The sequence below is a fragment of the Colossoma macropomum genome, unplaced genomic scaffold, assembly GCF_904425465.1.
Source record: "Colossoma macropomum unplaced genomic scaffold, Colossoma_macropomum, whole genome shotgun sequence".
Taxonomy (NCBI): Eukaryota; Metazoa; Chordata; class Actinopteri; order Characiformes; family Serrasalmidae; genus Colossoma; species Colossoma macropomum.
In genome coordinates this window covers 5,870,651-5,894,761 of record NW_023494797.1, presented here as the reverse complement: position 1 = coordinate 5,894,761, position 24,111 = coordinate 5,870,651, and the positions used below count along the sequence as shown (strand labels likewise).

Here is a 24,111-nt window from a genome sequence, read left to right as displayed (position 1 = left end):
TTGTAGTTTTATAGAAATGGCATTTTAAATGCTATATGAATTGGCTAATCCTCTTAGTCTGATATCTCTGTGTTCAGGTTTGTTAATGATATGCTGTGGGGAAGCAAGGGACTCAGGATGCGCTCAGCTTTACTTTGAATGATGTCAAAATTACAGCCAAACATGCAGGAGACTATTCTTCTTTGTGTAAACGTTTTATTGTTTTGGTATTTTTTATTAAATTACCTTCAGTCTTACAAAATACAGAAAATACGGTCAAAGCTGTGCAGCCCTTAGCTACATGGGTACGGCATGATTTTATAGGCTATCATGATGTTTATTGTTAGATAATGATGTTGAACATTGTTAGCTGTAGTTGGCCATATATCTAATATTTCTGTTTTTTATATGAATTCTTATTTTTAATAACCCTGTGGAATTATTTGTGTGCTAAATGCAAAATCTAAAATGTAAAATATCCACATTAAATACTATAAAATGTTAAAATAATTAATCAAATTAAATAATTTATTTAAATAATCAGTTTATCATATCTGCCTGTAAATTCCATGTTCAATATATCCATACATCATCTAAATTACATATATCAGTGCATCTCTAGGAAAAAAAAACACTGACTGTTCACATGGTTCATTTTCATATTACAGCCTTTTGCACTGTCAGTATTGGAAATGCCAATATTGTAATAACGATTAACTAATAACATATTGTGCAGCTGCTGCTCAGTCTGTGTCACAGGGTTTGCGTTTCGAACTTTGCTGTTGCACTATAGGGAGATTTTATCTTTGTATTACCGGTGAAGTTACTCAATGTATTGACTTCATCTCAGCCCTAGTTGTTGGTATAAAGGTTATTTTGTGCAGGTTATGGAGGTCTGTGGTGTTATCCATCTCCTGTTTATGGAAAGAGTGTAAAGATTCCGATTTTCTGGCTCTATTGTCAGCACTTCACAGTGAAGGCATTCATAAAACTTCTGTATTGAAATGCTTTGAGGCTTTTCAATTGCACATATTGTTGCTTGAATCCATTTTTTGATATAGAACATATCGTCGCTGTCAAAAGAATCCTTTCCTTTTTTTGAAACACCAGTGAACCAATAGAATTGGTCCAAAATGACTTGGAAAACAATTACATTAACAGATGTTAAGAACTTGTTTTTTTACTTCTTCTCAAAAGATACCATTTCAGAGAGTTTTGTGATGACAGCAACAATACGAGTTCTTTTTTTATCCCGTTTGAGTTTGAGTGTCTGTGATGGTGAAGCTGTTAGGAAAGCTAAAGTAGAACAGTGTGCGCAGGTGTCTCTGGGTAATGTTTAATGCAGGTCCATGCAAACTCGCTAATCTTTACATCATTATTTCTGGATAGTTTTTGTATGGTATGATGTTGAACTACAATATGGAGGGGGCAGAGGTCAGAGGCCTGGTCTTTCAGCCCTTTACTGCCCCCATGAGGCCTGCAGAATTGAGGCCTGTCTCACCAAGCAGGATTTCTTGATTGGCCAGCTAACTTAAAACTTAGTTATAACTAATTCTCACAGCACTGGATCATGTCTGACCACTATGGCAGCTGATGCTACGCACCTAACCTTGTCCAGGTTATTATTCAGCTATTAACTTGTTTTAAAATTCACAGAAAAGAAGGAAAATAGCACAGTAGCCCCTGACATGTCTGACATCTGTAGCTAACAACCGATCATATGAAAGTCTTTGCTTTTTGTAACATATTTCTCTGCTGGAAAGTAGCCACTCAACTCCTATCCTTACAGTTATCTGTTGTAAATGCCACGCTTTCACATGCACCTGCACAAGGTTAAGCCTAAGGAACCTAAACCTACGTTGACGGAGAAAGTTGTTAACCACATTCTGGGGCTGGTGCTAATCTTTCGGTGGGCCCTAAACTGGATTTTTTTTGGGCCCCTCCACCATCTTGCCCATTGAAATACTGTAAAATTAGAGGCTATCTAATAACAATGTCTACCACAAGCTGTCTAAATAATGTACATTTATTATAAACATATACATTATATACATTTATAACTTTATAACTGGCTAATTAGTGTACTGCTACAGCCTATTGTATTTAATATTTCTACTTACCCCCAATAATGTGATTTAAGCTATCAAAATATCCTAATTTGTTTTCAAAGCTTGTTTGGGGTCCTAATAAGTTACAATTGAAATTACCGATAGCATTCTCAATCCAGGGCTCTGTCGCATGATAGTATTTCTTGCTCACCCAGTTAAATTTGGTCTTAGTTCAATCTAACCCTGGTGGCAGTGGTGACAGCTTTGCTTTTTAAGCTTATAAATGTTTTACTTTCTACATATTTGGGTAGTATGATTTCTTTTTCTTTCTTCAGCAGCCTCTCATGTTTCAAACCGTTAGTCATAAATGATATGCTTTCATGTGCACTCGCACAAGAATCAATCACAGTCTGAGTATCTGAACCTTGCTTCTTCCCCCCTCAAGCATTTTAGATACCATGGTTAGAGGTGTAAGAAAATATCGATACACATGAGTATCACAGTATTATGCTTTGTGATACTGTATCGATTCTCATATATCGCTTTGCTTACAGTATTTCAATATATCGCAATATATTGAATCATAATCCTTGTATCATGATGCGTATCATATCACCAGGTTCTTGCCAATACATGTCTTTAATTATGGTACAGTAACAACCCTGAAGTTGTTAGGGGGCCCACTGGCCCTAAGCAGCTGCTAATGTCACTTATTAGGTAAAGCTGGCACTGCTGCCATCATAAAACAATTTAACCACGTTTGCATTTGTTAGTTTTTGTGAAGCTGAAACTTCAAGCTAATCGTGTTACGTGAGACAGGGCCTCACTTTCTCTTGTCTTCTCTCTCTTCACTTTCAGGCCTTTCTCGTTTCCTGCAGGACCCTGAGCCTCAGGTTGTGCCTGCGAGTGGCACTGCCCGTTTTGAGTGCCAAGTAGATGGTCTGCCCGTCCCCACCATCACCTGGGAGAAAGACCAGGTGCCACTGCCGGTACCCACAGAACCGGACGAAACATCAAGGTGAGACACTCTGCTCTTTACCCGTCAATTGCCCCTGTAGGTCACAGGCAAGCATTCTGCGCTTGCCATTGTGTGTGTTGGAGGTCTTTTAATTATTTTGTATTTTTTAATTTGCCATGACATAAAACCTGCTTATTTAAGACAGTTATAAATATGTCAGTAAATGTGCTGTTTGGTTTATTTTTTTTATGAAATGTTGAAAAGCAGTAGTAACTGGAAGAAAACAATGTTCTTTACTCACCTGTCAATTGTGGTGCATCCTATAAAGGGTAAAGAAATGGAAAAAGAGAAAAACAAAAGGGAAGCCGTTCATTTACAGTTCATCCTGTAAGTTTATTTTAAAATATTTTTCTGTGGCAGTTCGAGAGTCAGTTAAATTTTTTTATTTGTGGTTTTGTGTAGTGAGAATATTATATTTACATGTGAAAGTCATGGGCTTGGTAAAAGCACACAATTATCATCATTTAACTTCAGTGTGTCCCTGAAAAAAATACCATTATCTGTTATCATACTACAGTTTCTATGGTTATGACATCAGCTGTTTAGGGCCAGTCCTGAAATATGGTGTAGGCCACATCAGGACAATACTGTTTTATTTTGTTTTATTTTTCCTTGTCTCTCTTTCTCTACCTGTCTCTTGCTTTCGCTGGAGGTTGTGGTCTGAAGTAGAACCTTTTCTCTGCAGTTTCAAGGCTTCTCTGTATAACTCTCCCAGACATATAGGCCGCCCACGCACATTCTCATGAATTCCATGTTTAGGCTCTGAAGCGCTCTCAATAAGTGTCCATGGATGGAAACCTTCATTGACAATGTGATTTTTGACTAAGACTAACTTGAAAAAAAGATGAAATAAGTGAACAGATCAGTGACCAATTAATTTTCATTTGCATCTGACTAAATGTAATGAAACTAAAATGTCACAGATACGTAAGTCCATGTGGATTTAACACTGTTTTTTTTCATAGTAATCTACAGAAGTTGTAAGTCCAACACACTGCATCGTAACTGTCCTAACAGTGGGTGCGTTTACATGCACATGAATAATACGGCCATTATCTGACTTTAACAGACAAATATTCAAGCATTCATATAAACAGCATACTTCAATTTCTTAGATTAAATCTGATTTCAAGAAATCTGATCTGGATTTTAGCTAAATAGAGATGAACTACCTGAGAAACAGTAAACACCATACACTTCTTTCATGCTAAAACTGCAGAATGACAACAAATGACCACATCATGTTCAGTTTGGAGCCGTAAAACTCCAGACTAAACATGTTTGAATTTTACGTCACATGCTTCTTTGGCGAGTACTAAGCAGCAGTGGAGGTGCAAATTGTGTACTTAGAGAGAAATCTATGTATTGATTGACTCATGAAGACCCAGTGTTTTCTCATTATCAGATTATTGAAGTGCTTGTAAACTTATTGAACAAATTATTGCCAAAATATGATTTTCTGCATTTTTTTTCAGATTATTTTGTTACATGTAAGCATACTCAGCGTGATCTTTCTCTGGCATGGCTGGCCCAAAGAGCATTTTACTGGCTTTGAATACACCTTAGTATTTCTGAAAAAGTACTCAAAATTTCATTATCAAAACAACCTTAAAAACTATAATATTTGAAGCATTTTGTTATTATTTTGTCCATTTGACGGAACAGATAGGTTTCCATTTTAATTAATGTTTGTCAACACCATCTGCGCTAGATGCGCATCTTGCATGCATCAAAATGCAAGCTCATCTGACCGCTTGCGGTCTAAACTATATTTAAAATAGACATTTACTAAACTATATTTAAAATAGTCATTGACTAAAATGTGGTAGTAGCATTGCAGCTCCTGCACTGTACTAACTCGTCTCTGATGTAGCGTTAAAATTGATTTAATTGCAGTAAACAGATCTGTTGTCTGTGCTGTCAAGTGTTAAATCTGCTACAAAGCTGTTATTATTAAAGAAAGGAGCTGGGAGAAGAAGAGCTGATATTCCTACCTGAAGCAGTTATGTGAAGAAGCTGAGTTGGAGGCATTGTGGATTGGATGCATAGCAGAACTCAGATGAGGATCACTAGACTTCCATAACTTTGATGATTTATCAAACTTGTTGCACCTCCATAGTATACCAGCCTTTTATTATTGATTGAGCATTTCTCTTGTCTGATCATTTGAAGTGATTTTATAGCAATATTTTACTCTTTTAGCTTTAATGGCCACATGGACAGTGTACTATACTATCACTATACTATTTGTACTATAATGCACTATACTATTTACTGTGAGTACTATACCAGGGGTCAGCAACACGCAGCTCTGAAACTGCATGTGGCTCTTTTACTGCCCTGTTGCGGCTCCACAGCAGAATTAGATTGTAAGGCAAAAATAAGATAATCCTGCTTTCCAGTAAAATAAAGCTCTGCTGATCATTCTAACACAGTTTTAACAATAAGTGGTCTTAAAACTCTGGAGTTAATTTATAACTGCTAATTCACTCTTTAACCCTGAAGATTGGCGTGAAGACTGCTGATCACACAGCAATGCAATCAACAATCTTACTAGCCTAACTAGTAGCTAATGGAAAGGAAAAGAGAAAGATTTAAGATGAACACTGAAAATTTGGAGACTTATGGACTTATTTGCATTTATAAGCACTCCAGCTGGTTTCCTGATGCGTTTAATCTGCAGTGAGAAACTGTAAAACGCTAAAAAGTCGTGAAGCTGATGTCAGCTTTTCTTTCGACAGTTACTTCAGTCAAATTTAAAGTTGGGAGACATTTTACAAGAAAATGTTCCACTTTTGCAGAAAAGTTTCCTGGCGGAGATGCAGGAAAAGCAGCAGTCTGCATTTTCATTTATATTTTTTATCCTATACTAGGTCATTTGCATATACTGAGACATATTTACAGCCAAGATGGTACAATCTTACTTCAATAAAATGGACTTAAAATGTTGTGGCTCCCAAGGTGCTTTAATTTTTCCTGACCCCTGTACTACTATTTAAACTTGGAAAGTTTAAGTAGAGAATAAAATAAAATTGAATAAAAATTAAAAACTGAAAAAAGAAAAAAATGTGATCTCAGTTCCCAGAAATCACTGGGCCTTCTCTGAGGTCCTAGAATGCCCTGAGGGTCCCCTCTGCTACATAGAGAACTGAATATCAACATAACAAATGAATACTGGAGTATTCTCATTATTCAGGCCGTTTCTAGAAATAACATTTGAAATGAACGCGCCTTGTGTTGAGGTACGAGTTGTGCGCTACAATTACCTACTCATTAGGTTGATTGGGATTTAACCAACATATTACTTGGTTGAGCTTTTTGCTCCGTTGCTGTGCTGTCCTGATTCAACCCCTGCAGCCCGAATCCTACACCAGTGAATCAATGAGTCATGCAGCCCACTCTCAACACACATACACACACTGAGCCTCAGACGCTGTGGCCTTTCAGACCGCTTCCCACAAACAGCGATCTGTCTGCTGGATTAATAGCCTATAATGCAATTCCTGAAAGGTCTGGGGGGAGAGGGGTGAAGCCCAAGGTCTCTGAGGGTTTTGCGGTGGATTGTGGGATGAGCTGGAGAGGGTCGGGGGGGGTGTTGGAAAACCAGTGGTGCAACCTGAGCTTTCCTCCAGGGCCGCCATGATGCCACAAGAGGGAAGAGAGGAGAAAAGAGGGAGATAAATATTGACAACAGGAGGACTGGCCAGCGGTCAGCTTTTACACAGCTGTGATGCGCTATGGTCGCTGGCCGACATTTAGAACTTCATGTTCCACACACCTAGTTTCACCCTGTTCCCTGTTTTTCAGCACTGAATCTCTGGTGTAATTTTCAGGTTCTGTTTAATACTCACTTTGCTTCTGGAGCTACGATGCTAATGTAAATAGCAAATAATAGAAGCTCATGACCAGCAATCAGAGAGTAATGGAAGCTAATGACCGCCAATTATCAAACTGCCTTTCTAAATCATCACACATTTGACTCAAACCATTAGCTTTTAAGGAATAATTAGTTGTTAAGTAATCTGCGTTATTTGGTTATTATGTGGTTTTTGACACTGCATGACCGTTATCTATAAAAGTGGACAAAGTTTGTCACATGGCTGCCGCTAATTTTTGTTTTTTGGAAGCATACTTATGTTTCCAGGGGTCTGTTTTTCCAGGGCTGGGCATTCTTTCAGCCCTACATATGATGCATCACAGCTTAATATGATGCATTTAGGAAACCTGTAAGGTCATGAGTAAGGCAATTGCCCTCAGTGAGCTAATTAGCTGGCAAAGCAAACTTCATAATGCAAGCTGTTTTTGAGAAGTCAGACCATAGTATACATAAACTTTCAGAATAATCGCTTTGTCTGGTTCAGCAGTTGTACATTTTGTTGTTGCCAGTTGTGTAGTGCAGAACGAAAAAGCTATACTCACTGAGCACTTTATTAGAAACACCTGTACACCTACTCATTCATAGAGTTATCTAAGCAGTGTAGAAGCCGTGCAGTGTAAACAATCATGTAGATACAGGCCAGCAGCTCCAGGTGATGTTCACATTAATGATCAGAATGAGGAAAAAATGTAATCTCAGTGATTTTGACAGTAACATGATTGTTGGTGTCTGACGGGCTGGTTTGATATTTTCTATAACTGCTGGGGTGGGTTTTTCACACGCAACAATCTCTAGAGTTTTCTCAGAGTGGTGCAATAAAGTAAAAACATCCAGTGAGTGGCAGTTCTGTGAATAGAAATGCCTTGATGAGAGAGGTCAACAGAGGATGATTTGAGCTGACAGAAAGACTACGGTACCTCAGATAACGACTCTTTACAGCTGTGGTGAGCAGAAAAGCATCTCAGAATGCACAACACATCAAATCTTGAGACAGATGGGCTACAACAGCAGAAGACCATGTCAGGTTCCACTTCTGTCAGGAAATAACAGAAAGCAGAAGCTGCAGTGGGCACAGGCTCACCAAATCTGGACTGTTGAAGACTGGAAAAACAGGTCTGATGATGGTCAGATGAATCCTGATTTTTGCTGAGGCACACAGATGGTAGGGTCAGAATTTGGCACCAACAGCATGAATCGATGGACAAAACCATAACAGTCCAGGCTGGTAAAGGTGGTGTAATGGTGTGGGAAAGGTTTCCTTGGCACATTTTGGGCCTACTAATACCAATCAGTCATTGCTTGAATGCCACAACCTATTTGAGTATTGTTACTGACCCTGTGCATCCCTTCATGGCCACAATTTACCCATCTTCTGATGGCTACTTCCAGCATTTTAATGCACCATGTCACAAAGCAAAAGTTCTTAAACTGGTTTCATGAACATGACAATGAGTTCAGTGTTCTTCAGTGGCCTTAACAGTCACTGGATTTGAATCCAGTAGAACACATTTGGGATGTGATAGAACAGGAGATTCACAACATGAAAGTGCACCTGAAAAATCTCCAGGAATTGCATGATGCAGTCATGTCAACATGGACCAGAATTCCAAAGGAATGTGTCCACCATCTTGTGGAATCCATGACACAAAGAACTTAGGCTGTTTTAAGAGCAAAGGGAGGCCCTACCCAGTAATAGTATAGTATTCCTAAAGTGTTTGGTGAGTGTACATTAGTCCACATGTATAAATAGAGGTGAGTAGCTCAGGGCCAGAAAGTGAAAATCCTTCCCCAAGATTTTGTTCCATTTGCTTGGCTTCTCTAATCAGCTGAAACCAGCAGCAGAGGTGTCCAGGCAGTTGGAACAAAATCCTAAAGAGGATTTTTTGCTTTTGGACCTGAATTACTCACCCCTGCATGTAACAGATGGAGTTGTTTACTACGTTTTGAACACAGCAAATCAAATGTTATAGTTTTGAAATCTTGAGTAATAGACTAAATGGATGTTGCGTGAAATAGCAGTCATTTCTGGGCAAGTTTTGCTCCCGAAGTCTATATTTATATGAACTTGATCTCTCACTGCTTCAAGAGGCTGAAACACAGAGCCATGGGAACATAGTTGTTTCCTAGAAAATTTCAGTGAGGGAATATAGGGACCTGAAAACAGGGCTGTTTCTTAGAAACATCAGTGGACAAATAAAGGGTCCTGGGAACATCGGGCCGACCCCATTACGCAACATACTATTGTTCAGTTTTATAAACAACATTGTCTTATAGAGTCTGAAACTACATAAGGAAGTCTATTTATTATGGCAAGTCTGTGATGATTTAGATATCATTAGCCAGCATTACACAATGCTAAGTACTGCTGTATAAGCTTCCATTGCTTATTAGTCGTGCCTTAGTCGCGAAGCTCCAGCGCAAAAGTAAAGAAGCAACTAAACATATCTTAGTTGATCAACTATATTTGGGATAAGGGGGAAGTGTACCTTTCATTTTCTTGCCAAGTCCTTTAACATATGAGAGCAGGAATGCAAATTTACATCTGGGTAAAATGTGTTCTCTCTTTCTCCCCAGCAGGTACGTAACTCTTCCAAATGGAGTCCTGCAGATTTTAGGGGTCAGTAAGGATGATGAGGGTTTGTACCGCTGCCTGGCATCTAACTCCGCTCGCAAACGGTACAGCCAAGATGCTTCCCTCACGGTCACTCCAGGTACCAACACACACGCACACACACTACTGGTCAAAAGTATGGAAGCAAACTGTGACTTTGAATGTTTCAGAGATGTTTTACAATTAAGTCAATTTGCCATCAACAAGCACAATACATGTTTATTGCTGTCTTGCTCAACCATAGAAGTTTTCCCAAAATGTTCCATCCTAACTGTATGGGAAAAGCCTTCCTGCTTTCAATCCTTAACATTGTCTAGATTTCAAATTTCTTCTAATTTAATACACCTGGGGTCATATTAAAGAAACACACTAATTCTGAAATCTTATCTGACATGTTAGTCACCATGATGACTTCAGTAAAGATTGAATTTAGAGCAGTAGCTATTACAGAATTACATCTGCTAATTTTTGATATCTTATTCTCAAATTAAAAAAAAAGTATTACAGAAGCATCTGGATACGCTAAAATATTCTAACTTTAGGATAAATCCAACAGTGTCCTAACTTCTTTTATAAGCTTCTGTCTCTATTGTTGGCCGTTCTGTTGAAATTACATGTTCCTTCTTTTAGGCAACCTTGACAGTTAGCATAACAAGTTAACTATCAATAACTTGCATAATGGCATTACATTTACATACTGTGTCATGTGATCTGTTTTGGATAGTTTAGGGCTTTAGTTTTAGTCTTTGCGAGGTGTTGCATCTCTTGTAGAGCGACTAAGCGTTCATTCCCGTGTGTTGGTTATCCTGTTCCGATTCTGACTTTGCTTCTCTGTTTTTTGGACTTTGCCTTTACGCTTGTTCCCTTTTTGGATTTGTCTGGCTGATCTTGTTTTTGATATGTTTGTCTATTTTTATATCTTGTCTTTTTTACAGTTGACCTTTGCCTGGTTTTTAATGATGAATTTGGATCATTTGGATCAACTAGTGCACCTTCTTGTGCTATTTTTATCTGATCAAACATGATCATTTCCTGCTCTCTGCATCTTAGAATTACACAGTTTTCATTTCTGTGCCTTAAAGTCTGATATAATCAAAATTAACGCTGTTTTGATTGGCTATCCTGTATTGTGCCTCAGACCTGAAACACTCCTTAGACCTTAAGTGTGAATTGGTGGAGCTAAACTGCTGTTGGCTGAATAGGTGGATATATGTAAATAAGTTGCTTCTTATGGCGTCACAGAAACAAAGTAATTCATATCTGACTGTTTTTGCTCCTTAATTCCTGTATATGGACTGAGTAGTGAATGGTGTTTCCAGACTGTGTATGGTTGGTTGCTTAGTGACAATAATTAATAATAAGAATAATTGACTATTGACATCGATTGAGTAGTTTAGTATTTCTTAACTTAAGATTTGGCAAGATAAGATGCAATTCTTAAGATAGGATTTGCTTAAAACTCTTCAGTACAAAACCTAGCATGTGTGCTGTTGCTGCAGATCTATAGTTAAACCTTTTTGTTCTTTACAATAAATGGTAACACTTTATTTGGATGGTGCACTGTAGATGCTTTGTAAATGCCCCGTACATCTTTAAGTAACATTCAACTAAATATCCATTAAATCCAACTGAACCTCTAGTTCAGTGTGAAAGAGTTGATTAAATCTATCCCTAACCCTAAACCTAACCTTAACCTCAAGGCCAAACCTACATCCACTCCTAACCCTAACCATAATGTTGTTGATAATCAACTGAACATCACCAGAAAGTTTGTTAATGATTTAAGTATCTGTAAAGCATCTATAGGGGACCATCCAAATAGAATGTGATCCAATGAACATATAACTGTTTCTTATATCTTGAAAAATAAAAAGATCTTGGGTATGTTTACAAGGTTACTGTTGCTTTCAAACTTTTGGTCTACAGTGTACTCATATGTGCACTCACACCTGTGGCTTCTACAGTGCCTTATTGTAATAGAGCTCATCTCCAGTTTCGGTGTGTGCTGTGCACGGAGAGCTTGAATGGCGTCCTCTCGTTAGAGTGATTCTAATGAGCTTCACTCATCAGCTTAATCTCCTATCAGAGGCAGAAGAATGCGAGCAGCCTGACCACAGACGGTGCAAATCAGTCACGGAGCTCAGATCAGTGCGTTTGTAGTAGCTGAGCTTTCTCTTTTCCAGCCCTCTCGTGGTGTCTTTTTCATGTTGAGTGGGGAATATAAACACACTCTACAGCAGTGCAGTGGGCTTCTTTGTGTTTTGTGTGTAAGTGGCCTCTGCAGAGGAGGTCTTTGTTGCAGTGTTCATTGATCACCTGAAAGCGAGAGAGAGAAAGGGGGAAAGGCAAAGAACGAAGGAAGGAGAGAAAGAAGGAGAGAAGAGTAGTGCCCCCTAGAGGTGTAGCATTAATTGCAGCAGTAAAATATGGCAGATAAAATTGAATTACATTATGAGCACAAGGTACTGAGGAAAAGTCAGACCAACCCTTCATTTAAATAAAGCTTTAAATAAAAATAACCTTTAAATGAATACATGTTTATTGAAATAAACCTTTAAATAAACCTTTCATTTATATAATTAAGTTGTTAATTTGTCAGTGTCGTGAAAAAACATAAAGCATATCAACGCTGTTGGAATAAAAGCTTGCATCTCCAAAAATGTGACTTTACAAAAAAACGTTCCTATACATGACCAATTTCCAAACTCTCTTTATATTTTAGAATTAAACAGGCTGTTTTATTACTGTGCCTTTAAGATTGATATATGGTAAATTAACTCTGTTCTGATTGGCTGCCGGGTGTCATGCCTCAAACCTGAAACACTCCTTAGAACTTCAGTGCGAAAAGGCGGAGCTAAACTGCTGTAGACTGAATAGGTGTATGTAAATGAGTTGGTTCTTGTAATAACACAGAAACAGTGAATTCAAAGCTGTTTTTGCAGCTTAATTTCTGTATATTGAATGTATGGACTGAGTATTAAAAAAAAAACATGAAACATATCATTGCTGTCAGAAAAAAACCTTGCATTTCCGAAAACAGAACTTTACAGGAGACGGAAAAAACATTCATAACCTTCAGTGAACGTTGATAAGATTTTATTCCAAGTCATGTTAGACATTTTTTGTTGTCTGTATTTTATGCAATTTTGACACTATGCATGTTAGGAGGCACTTCCAAATTATCTAAAAAAAATTATGCTGCATTGTGTTCTGACAGTGATCATATATTCAAATGAAAATTACACAATCATGATTTTGGTCTGGCTTGTCCTGCTTTTATCTTATTTGTTTGCCTTGTGTAATATGCCTGTTGTTAAATTAAAAAAATATTTTGAAAGTATTTAAAAATGTGGAAAATGGCAAAAATGAAAAACCTTTCATGAGTGGCGTCTGAACTTTTGGGTGGTATTGTATACAGAGAGAATGAATCCTGTCTGTATCTACTATCACTGTGAGTGACTTCTTATGATGGTTTGAAAACGGGCAGTGCTGGAAAATCCTTGAAAATTGAAAAGTATCTAAACTGAAAAAGTGGCATTTTATTTCAATACAACTATTTTCTTGTCAGCAACTTTGTTGCTGATTTCTATAAGCATATTGTATGGCTTTTATTTGGACATCAATAGTCTATGAATTCCTGAAAAGTCATAGAACACATTTTATAAAAGAGAGAGTGGCATCAAAGTGTGTGTGTGTGTGTGTGTGTGTGTGTGTGTAAATTGTCAAGTTTAATAAAATCACCTCAGGAATAGAGGCAGTAAGCCAAATGGGAGGATGTGCTTCTCACCTCAATGTTTGTTCAACATGGGTCTCTGGCTAACATCAGTTTGTCCCTTGCTCTAACGCAAATACGTTATTCATATGTTCTGTATGTATTTTATATGTGTATCTATATGTAAATATAGCCCTGTTCACAGTGGAAAGTTATCAGGATACCATGACCAGTAATGTTCAAGGTTTACCTCATTTTGTTGTCGTGGTGAACCACAAGATTCCAAGATTGCTGAAAGCAGTCATAGCGAGAGATGGACACATGTGCATGCCTCCCTACCTATAAAAGCTTTGTGAATTTTATTCTTTTTTTGTGCTATTTTTCTATGCCTTCATCACCCCCTGGTAATATAACATATATAACATATTCCTCAGTGATATCTGAAAATGGTATGAAGGTACGAAAAAGTAGATACCGCTGCAACTGCAGTGTATGCATTCATACTTGCCATTAAAGTACCGATAAACTCAACATAACATCCTCGACATGAAAGGCTAACAGTTCTTGTACACTGCCACAGTGTGTTTATTGCACAAAAATGAAAAAAATGTAAAACCAAAGTGTCACTCAAACATTTTACTTTCTCAGAATGTGTCACTTTTGCACAGTAGAGGCCATGCACTCCACCAGTTCTCTATAAAATCATGTACCAAAAACACTCATAATGTTTTCATGCTGAGGACATCATCTGTTTAACAGGGTTTTCATGGCAGGTATAAATGCGTGCAACCCAGTAAAATACAGTTAAAGTGCTGCATGGGTGAATGGCACTAAGCCAGATAAAACCATGCCTATAGTATATTGGGTTTTGAGTGCGGACGGAGCTAATTAGGTGTCATGTAGGTAAATTGCTCTTTTCAGTTTTACTAGGTATTTAACACATACATAACCACTTTCCATTTAATTACCATTGCATTCCTGTGTAAAAATGCTTGTGTGAAGCTGGCTTTTGTAATAAGGCTGTCACAATTAATTGATTAAGGGCTGTCACGAAAAAATGATTAAACTAGATTGATTAATATTATTAACATTTTAGTTTTTTATTGAGTGACTCAGTTTGTTGACATTTTATATTATGATACATATTGTAATATTGTAAGAGAGGCTGTTTTTGCTGTGGTGTTTCTTTCTTTATTTATATATGTACATGTTAGTGTTTATAGGAACCATTATATGGAATTAGTTCCAACTGCAGTTCCTTGGTAAAAAAAAAAACAAGTGTTAAGACCTTAGGCATTCACAAGGATCGCTATGATATATTTAAACTGAAGGCATTAATTTAGATAGTAATATGCTAAAGGTATAAGATAATCATTTATAGAGTGCTTTCCATTGTTGGGTGACTGTCCCAAACCCAAAATGCAAAATTTCAACACAAATTTCAATTTTAAAAATACGATTTTATGGGTGTACAACTGTTTTCAATTCATTTTTGTACATTTAGTTTTTGAAAATAATCACAGCTGACATATAATGGAAAACACATTTTTTTTTAAAAAGGAAATTCATGAAAGTTTTCTATAATGCATTTTGGAACAAAACCCTTCTTATATTTTGTCGCTGTCCAAAGAAAACCATGTATCTCCATTTTTGTTGATTTTTATTTTTCTGCATCATTTCAACACACCAGCTGTCCTGAAAATTACATGATGAATAGACTGTTAGAAATGCTTTAAAATCACTTGGCATAAAATCTCTTTACATTAACTTACATTAAAAGGTAAGATTGTTTTTGCCCTCTACTGTAAACATACTATTTTGGAAATACTTTGTTTTCATTTGGTCAGCGAATTGTTAGTGTCCAGTTATCATTTCTAGAATATTTAGAACCATTGCAAATATATGTGATAAGTGTGAATATATTACTAATATAAGCAAATATATAGGTCCATACGGACACACTTCTGCAGAGCAACCTGTGTTTGAGAGAGTGGGCTGACCCACTTTGAAGGCCTGTGTTCTCCTCTCCCTGCTCTGGAGGCTGGATGTAATCTGAATGATTAATTCATAATGTGCTGACTGGATCCCCGTCTACATGCATCTTCCACTTCATTACCATAATGTTTGGACTGCCGGCGTCGCATCTCAGCCCACACTGCGCTTCCCGTTTCTATGGGCTTTACCCATCAGAGATAAGGGCTTCTCGTATAAGGTACATAGTTAGTTTTATGTATTACTTTAATGCATTAGTTTATATAGGCTAAAGGTAAGCACAGTGGTCTGCCTGTGTTCTGTCTGAGTGCCTGTTGTTTTTTTTCTTTCTTTCTCTCTGTCCCTCTTGCTCTCTCTGGCCTCTTTTGAGAGTTTTTGAGACAGCTGTGTGTTGACATGGTGGTGGTTTGACCTGGAGTCACTTTCCCTAAGGCTAGCTGCTTTCTCTTGCTGTCAAGACTCGCTGCCCTCTTGTGGAAGCATGCACACACGATTGTCGAATCGTTGTCATAATATTGGCCTTTACACTACTGACATTGCAGAAGGCTGCATTATGCTAATGAGATCTTTAATGAATTTCTAAGCATTTTGATGAATCAAGCAATTCATGTTTTCCAGTAAATGTTAATAACTTTAGTCAAAATAATGCTGGCCAGTCTTCAGTCACGTTATGTCAAGGGTTCACCAGTATGTGTGTAATGTACTACAAGTCATATTGTGGTAGCAGTATAGTTGCAACATGGTATTTTGTCCAAATATTGGTATATTCATATATGTACACATAAAAACAAACCTTTGATCTCTCATTAAAAACTGGTTGACACTGTATTTTAAAGTGGTCATTCTTTGATGAAACAAAACAGTACATCTTGAAGATATTCGCCTCAATGTATTCAGATGCTGCACTACTGCTAACACTGATATGTTGTTGATGTGTTACTGATAATCTGTTAAGAGTTTATTAATCATCTACAAAGGACCACTCCAAATAAAGTGTTATCCGAAACTGTCATGTTTCTGTGACGAACACCACCACGTGGGCTCATTAATAGAAACACCATTCATTGCTCAGGAATCCCACACACTTCTCTGGGTTTAGTAAAGCCTGACGAATCAGACTTTTGATGGTTTATGGAAATAATGGATGTTGTGTTCTCCGGGCCAAAGAAGAAAATGACCTTTCAGATTGTTTCCAGCATAAAATTCAAAAGCCAGGGACTGTCATGGTATGAAGTGCATTATTCATACCTGTGAAAGCATCATTAACGCTGAAAGGTATAAACACATTCTGGCAAAACACATGCTGCCTTCTAGACCTTGTCTTTTTCTGGGACGTTCATGCCTATTTCAGCATAACAACGCCAAGCCACATTCTGCATGTGGTACAATAGCATGGCTGCAGCATCAGATAGGGCATGTGCTAGACTGGCCTGCATGTCAGTCTAGACATGACATCCACTGAAAACATGTGGTGCATTGTGAAGCCCTTTGTAGTTGTACAGCTGAAGAATGGCAAAAAATCAGTTTTCAAAGTGATTAGTATTGTTAAAAGGAATAGTGATGTAACGCAGTGGTAAACATGCTTCTGTCACAATGTTTTTGGAATGTGTTGCAGGCATGCCAAAAAAAAAGTTCATAAGGTAAAACAGCAGATATTGTATATCTGTACTTTTCAGTTTATAACAGATCAAATAGAATTTACTAATCACTACTTTCTGTTTTTGTTAGCATTTGTCATACGGTCCCAACTTTTTTGGATTTGAGGTTTGTAATATGTGGTCAGCGGTGGTTCTATGGTGGTCCTTTTCCATGGATGGACAGCATGTAGGGATGCTGACAGATTGTACATCAACAGATAGGCTACTATGGTCTTTGAGATAACTATGGTTTCTAATAAAAATTACCAGTGAATATGAGAATTTCATGTAGTCTTTACATTGTTTTGTACACTGCTTGTATGTAAGGGCATATGGCTACAATCTCTGTCTCTATCATATGCTGAATATGTGTGTGTGTGTGTGTGTGTGTGTGTGTGTGTGTGTGCGCGCATTCAGGTACTTCAGAGGAGAGTGACGTGGTGATTACAGCTCCACCACAAGACTTGACGGTGGTGCTGGGTCAGCCAGCAGTGCTGGAGTGTATGGCTCAGGGCCAGCCTAAACCCTTTGTGTCATGGAGTAGACAGGGTAAGAACACACATGCATACTGCATTACTGTGTAAAAGTCAGAGACCACCCTTCATTTATTCAATTTTCAGTCAGAACAGCCATTAAGTACAAGATATTCATTTTTAGGAGCTATTAGATTGGATATAAGATAATCCATTTGCATAAGGAAGAGCAGTGTGAATGAAAAACAGGAGTTTCCAAAACTAGAGTTCAAAAATTATTAAACGTTTTAGAGAAAAAAAAACAGTAGCCCTTTACAGATCAATAATAAGTGGGTAGTAATATAGAAAGATTATGGTAACAGGTTTTACTGACTTAAAAATGAAGTGCTAACTTTCTAGTTGTTAATAAATAATGTGTTAAGATAATTTCAGGTAAAGAATGATAATCATGTTATATGTGCTGTGGTTCTGTTTTGTGCTTTGTTAGAGTAACTGTGTTTTGTTAACAGGTAACACAAAAGAATGTATTTCCAGCCCTAATTATTTGTAATCTCAGTATATTTGTAGGTAGAGCTACATGTAAAAGTAATAGAACAACCATAGGTGATTATAATTTAGTAATTACCTGATGTGAACTGCAGTAACTGAGAAATAAGATGGAAAGAATTTTGCTTTTTATGTTTCCAGTATCATTTAGTTGTACTCTAATAACAGCCTGTAACTTTGTACGTCATACTGTGACTGACCATTTAAATACAAAACGGGTAAGAAACAAAGTAGAAACAAGTGAATTAGTATTTTACAGCACTAAAACCTGTCATGTCAGTAGAACTGCATTTTTTTTCGAGGTAATAACACAAATATTATAAAACCCTATAATTATTTAATAGAATGGAGGTGATTTATTGATTAATCAGAGCTAGACACTGAGTAATCTAATCTAAAATGTACAGAATGTTGGAAAAAATAGACTGAATGACTGTTTGGTGTTGATAACTTTCACAGTAATATTAATCAATTATTTTATATCAACTGGTAAATTAACATTACCTTTTTTTAGTTATTATTTGTTGTTACTATTATTCTTTTTTCATTTCATACTACTTACCACAAAAATTACTAACTTGACATTTTCTACAAATTTGGTAACAACTAGAAAATGACCATGTCATTTTTAGGTCAGTACAGCTTATTACTATAGTATTACCATATTATTACCAACTTATAACTGATCTGTAAAGTGCTACCAAAAAACTGCCCCCTTCAGATAAACAGTATTTAAGGCTTTCGTCTTTGAGAGAGAGAGAGGAGAAAATCTCCATTCTTGCTTTAGATCTAAAAAATAAATCCACAGGTGTTTCTATCCATCCTTCCACTGACAAAGACAGCTCAACACTATGAGTCTGAAATGATGTGTAACTGTCAAGAAGCTCTTACTGAGAAAAAGAAAATTTGCAAATCAAACAAAGAAGCTGCTAGCATTCTCAGAACAATGGGCTGGCCACCCCAGTGTCTAGACCTCAGCGTCACTGATAGTGATGGTATTACTTAAATTGTGAGAGGCAGAAAATGCAACCAGCTACTAAGACTGAACTTTGGAGGTGTGAAAAAATATCCCTGCAGGTTTCTTTGAAAAGCTGAAAGCAAGGCACTTGAAAAAGGTTGAAAACTATAATAAAGGTAAAGGGTGGACACACTAGATGCTGAAAACCTTAGTGTTATATTTGGTTGTTGAGGTAATTTTCTGTTAAATATATATGTTAAATATATGTTTTCTGCTGAGGCTGAAACTGAAATTGAGTTCACTGCCTCTGAATTCACACAGTGGATATGTGGCTTCACAGTAAACTCTCTGCCTCCTCCCTCTCTGCTTCCCCAACATACACATAATCACACCCACCCACACACATACATAGACACACACACACTCACACACACACACACACACACACACACACAAACTCACAGACATATATGGATCTTATCTGTCCATTTGCTGCTACGGTAATCACTCGAGCCACAGATGATCAATTCAGCATCTTTTTGTCCTTATCTTTTCCATGAATAACAAATGAGACTGTGTGTATAGATGAGTTTAAGGCTTTTCCTTTGTCTGCTGGCTAACATGGCAGATGCTGCTGGCCAGTCCATCCCTGTAGAATTCACTACAGCACCCCACCATTTCCATATGGTCTCTACAGTCCTCTACTGCCACCTGCTGGTTAAGAGTGTATATCAAGTCTGGTTCGCTTTGTCATGCTTAAAGGGAAATCCAACGATCCGATGATCTTTCAAAATTTCTGCATAATTCAATATTTGAGATGTAAATAAAGTCATTCAGAGTGTTTTGGTGTCACATGATGTGTTGTAGAGAAACCTGTTGACTCTGAGTTCTTTACAGTGGTGATAGGTGCGAGGTGCTGGATTCAGGAAAGTATTCTTAAGAAAAAACTTGCAAAGGTTCTTAAGACTGAACACTAAGAAGTTCATAAGAATGTTCTTAAATGTAATTCTCAAAAAACTAGATATTCTCGTAAAATAATCTCAATTATTTTCTTACAGTTTTCTTAAGAAAGTCTTCATTGTTTCCTTATGAAGGCTAAATTGCATTTTAAACCGTACCATAAATGGTGCAAGATACATTTGAGTTTGTATTACCTGTTATTTCCGTTATTAGGTTAATCCACTCAGAGGGCAGCACAGTGTAGAAAAACATCAAACCAAGTGTTGAAAAACTTTTAGCAAGAACTAGAGGTGTAAATTTAGATGCTTGTCATCTCTTACAGCCTAAGACCAGTGTGAGGCTATCATAAAGTTCAGAAAACATTTAAGAACATAATATTTCAAAGAATACCGCTTGTTCTTAATGATTAAATTACACAAAGTATTAAACTGTGGAATTCCCCTTTAAGAGAAGGCTTACTAACCAGAGGGCTGAATCCACTCTCCTACTGTAGCCTAAATCCCAAGATTAAGATTAATCTTAATGCTGGATTAATTAAAACCTGATCTGGAAGACCATCCTGTTATCTGAAGTTTTATTTACGATTGTATTTGACGTAAAGGAGGCCGGTCACTTCACCTGTGGCTGTTCGGAGTGGCCAAACTATTGCCAGTGCGACAGTCAGTAAAGAGCAGTGAGACCTATTTGGAAACTATAAATGTACTTTTGAAAATTCCTGTATGAGCTTTAACCCTCTTCATGTGCCCTTCGGCACCTCATTTCTGAAAGATCAGGAAAAGCATGTGGCTCTCAACTCTGGAGGTGGACATAACCTGCCAAAGGACTTAGAAAAGCAGGTAACACTTTATTGTAGGGTACAGTTTGTAAGGCTACATAAAACCCACGTATGTTTTTTATGACAACTGACATAGACCCACATAAATGTTTATTAATGCTTATTCCAATAGGTGTCATCATATAACCTTTATAGCGAATGATGCCTGTTGGAATAAGCATTTAAAAACTTTTACGTAGGGGTATGTCAGTTATCATGAAAAGCATATGTAGGTGTCATATAGCCTTATGAACCATACCCTACAGTAAAGTGTTACCGAAAAACATTACATTACCAGATTAAAAAGTGAATGGCCCTGCTTGAGCTTCATTTTTATAAATATAGTTAATTGGTTGCAGGGGAAGGTGCACATATGTACTACTAAAATTGATTGTCATTATTATATTTAGAAGCTAAAATTTAAGCAAAAAATTAATTTTTCTCTATAATCAGTTTTTCATAGTAATTGTAAAATCGTCTCCTCTGTTCATATTGCTCTTGTGTTATTGTTTTGCTGTCCAGCGTCTACCAGAGGAGGATGGGTTCCCCTTTTAAGTGTTGGTTCCTCTGGTGCATCTGGATTTTCTGTAAAGCTGCTTTGTGACAACGCCTGTTGTAAAAAGCGCTAAATAAATACATTTCGACTTGACTGTTTAGAGGATTCGTAATAATCATCATAATTGTGACCGTATTGACCTAAAGGAATTTCTAGTAGTGTAAAAAGGCCAGAGAAATCAAGAGCAAGAACTGAAGCCTAAATTCTACCTTAGTCATTTTTAAGTACCCCACTTGTGGTCTCACTGCCTTATTACTGAATTGGTAAAAGACAAGCCTCATCATCTCCAGTACAAGCTACACACATGACAGAGAGCTTATGTGACAAATTTAGATACTTACTGGAAGCTTTCCTTCAGTTGACTTGACACAGGATTATCACTAATGTGTGTTTCTTTTTCTACCTTTTCTCTGTTTTTCTTTACATTTTATAAACTCACTCCTCCGGGATGCAGATGGGAAGCCCATTGCGACAGATGTGGTTGTCTTAGCAACCAACCTCGTGATCCCGGACACACACACTCACCATGCTGGAGTGTATGTGTGTCGTGCCAACAAGCCCAAGACCCGCGAGTTCGTCTCTGCTTCTGCTGAGATCCGTGTGCTGGGTGAGAGGCTGAATAAGTGAATGATTCATTCTGTTCATACAGCAGATGCTGACTGTAATATAATGACTGTGTGTTTAACTCTGTTTCCTGTTTTTCTTTCTTCTTTGTTTTGGCCTCTATTTTTATTTTTGTTTTTCTTTTTTTCTTTCATTGATCCATCCATCAATTCATGTTTTCTTCCTGTTCTTATTTTCATTCTTGTTTTTCTTTATTTCCTTCTGTTCCACCATTTTTTTCTTTTTTCTTTTTTATACATTTATCCTTTTTTCCTTTCTTTGCTTACTTCATTGTTTTACTTCTTTCTGTTTTTCTTTCTTTCTTTCTTCACTTGTTTCTATTTTTCTTTTTTCTTTTTCTTTCTTCACTTGTCTCTGTTTTTCTTTCTTCTTTTCCTTTTTCTTTCTTTTTCTTTTGTCACTTGTTGCTGTTTTTCTTTCTTTCTTTCTTTCTTTCTTCACATTTTGTTTTTCTTTCGTTCTTTCTTCACTTGTTTCTGTCTTTCTTTTTCTTTCTTTACTTGTTTGTTTTTCTTTCTTCTTTTCCTTTTTCTTTCTTTTTCTTTCGTCACTTGTTTCTGTTTTTATTTATTTATTTATTTATTTATTCACTTGTTTCTGTCTTTCTTTTTCTTTATTCACTTGTTTCGTTTTTCTTTGTTGGTTTCTTTCATCATTTGTGTCTGTTTTTTCTTTGTTCTTTCTTTTCTTTTCTTCACTTGTTTCTGTTTTTCTTTCTTTCTTTCTTTCTTTCTTTCTTTATTTCTCCTTCTCAGCTCCTCCTGTAATCCTGCAGCCTCCTGAGTCGAGGGCTCTCTCACGCGCAAATACGGCTCGGTTTGTGTGTAATAGCTCAGGTGACCCTGCGCCAGTCCTGCGCTGGCTGAAGAACGGAGAACCTGTGCAGTGGTCAGCTCGGGTTAAGACTCAGAGCCCTGCCGTTCTGCTCATTAACCAGCTAGGTCTGGAAGACGCCGGATACTACCAGTGCATCGCTTCCAACAGCCTGGGCACGGCCTGCGCCACCGCCAAGCTGTCAGTCATCGTAAAACAGGGTCTCCCCAGCCCACCGCGCCGCCTGCAGGCCACGCCCCACTCCAGCACCTCCGCGTTGCTCACCTGGGAGCCCCCTGAACACAACAGTGATCAGGTCATCGGCTTCTCCATCCACTACCAGCACGCCACAGGTGTGTAAAGGACTGGGAGAGTGTAAACATTTTTTGTAACTTTGAAAACATTTACAATCATTTATTTATAAAAACATAGTATTTTATAAATAAACAAACAGTCAGATTAAAATGAATCATAGTGCAATTGGGTTTTATGATGCATTGAATCCTAAAGAATCCTAATCAAATGGAATCATTATGCTTTACACCTCTGTTGTTTGTTTATAACAGAAAATGTTGACCACAAAAGCCTTAAAATGGCTCACATGACTGTTCTGTTGGCCTGTTAATAAAGAAGAGAGTGCTCTTCTTATGGTGAATAGTCACCCTCAGGGCATCAGCTCTCAGGGATGCTGAAAGCTTCTTTATTGCTAGTTTACAGAAACTAATATACGTTTTCACGCATCACAAGTCTCATAGTGAAAGGCAGCAGATGCCATGACAGTATTTTTTCCCCCAATTCATTGAACAGTTCATTAAGTTCAGTAAATTGGTTTATTACATTTGTTTGTTCTATGACTGTATTTGCTTGCAGGCTCTGACAACATGGAGTATCAGTTTGCGGTCAACAACGACACAACAGAGTTCCATGTGAAGGAGCTGCAGCCTCACACTGCTTACACCTTTTACATGGTGGCCTATTCACCCATGGGCGCCAGCCACCCGTCACAGTCTGTCACTGTGGAGATGTTGGAGGATGGTGAGTGCTGATTGCTGGGGCAGCCAGATGGGGCAGAACCAAGTATTTTTCCGTATATATGAGATTATCATTTGCATGATTAGACTGATTAAGTGAAGTATAGTTGAGCCTACTTCATCAAAGTAATGATGAAAATGACCATTTTAAAAACTCCCCTAGAGGTGAGTTGAAGAACTTAGAAAGCCAGATGTTGTGGAGCAGACTTTTGGCCGCCTTTTCAAATCAGAACAATCTGATGATTGATGACTTAGATATCTCAGATCTTGTGCTTTTATAATGAAATATACACCTTTAGTGTTAGAAGTGTATTCAAAAGTAGGGTAAGTTACTTCTAGACCCATATGTGCCCATATACAATAATAAAGTATACTGCAATACTCAACAAACGTATAAAGCAGTCACTGTGTTTTAGTTAAACAAGTTGCAAAATATCAACAAGTTGTTTGTTTGGCGGCTGG

The 24,111-nt window shown here is 37.4% G+C and overlaps 1 protein-coding gene across 2 annotated transcripts in view; it reads left to right on the top strand.

Annotated features, from left to right (window-relative positions):
• igdcc4 (immunoglobulin superfamily, DCC subclass, member 4) overlaps nucleotides 1–24,111 on the top strand; it is a 102,682-nt gene that overhangs the window by 49,532 nt on the left and 29,039 nt on the right. Inside the window, exons 3-8 of one of the 2 annotated variants that reach the window (XM_036584122.1) lie at nucleotides 2,886–3,045; nucleotides 9,500–9,633; nucleotides 17,292–17,423; nucleotides 21,636–21,788; nucleotides 22,561–22,971; nucleotides 23,489–23,653. In XM_036584122.1, the coding sequence (XP_036440015.1) occupies nucleotides 2,886–3,045; nucleotides 9,500–9,633; nucleotides 17,292–17,423; nucleotides 21,636–21,788; nucleotides 22,561–22,971; nucleotides 23,489–23,653 (1,155 nt within the window). Of the gene's footprint in view, nucleotides 1–2,885; nucleotides 3,046–9,496; nucleotides 9,634–17,291; nucleotides 17,424–21,635; nucleotides 21,789–22,560; nucleotides 22,972–23,488; nucleotides 23,654–24,111 lie in introns of both variants that reach the window. The other variant, XM_036584121.1, reaches the window with a different exon arrangement.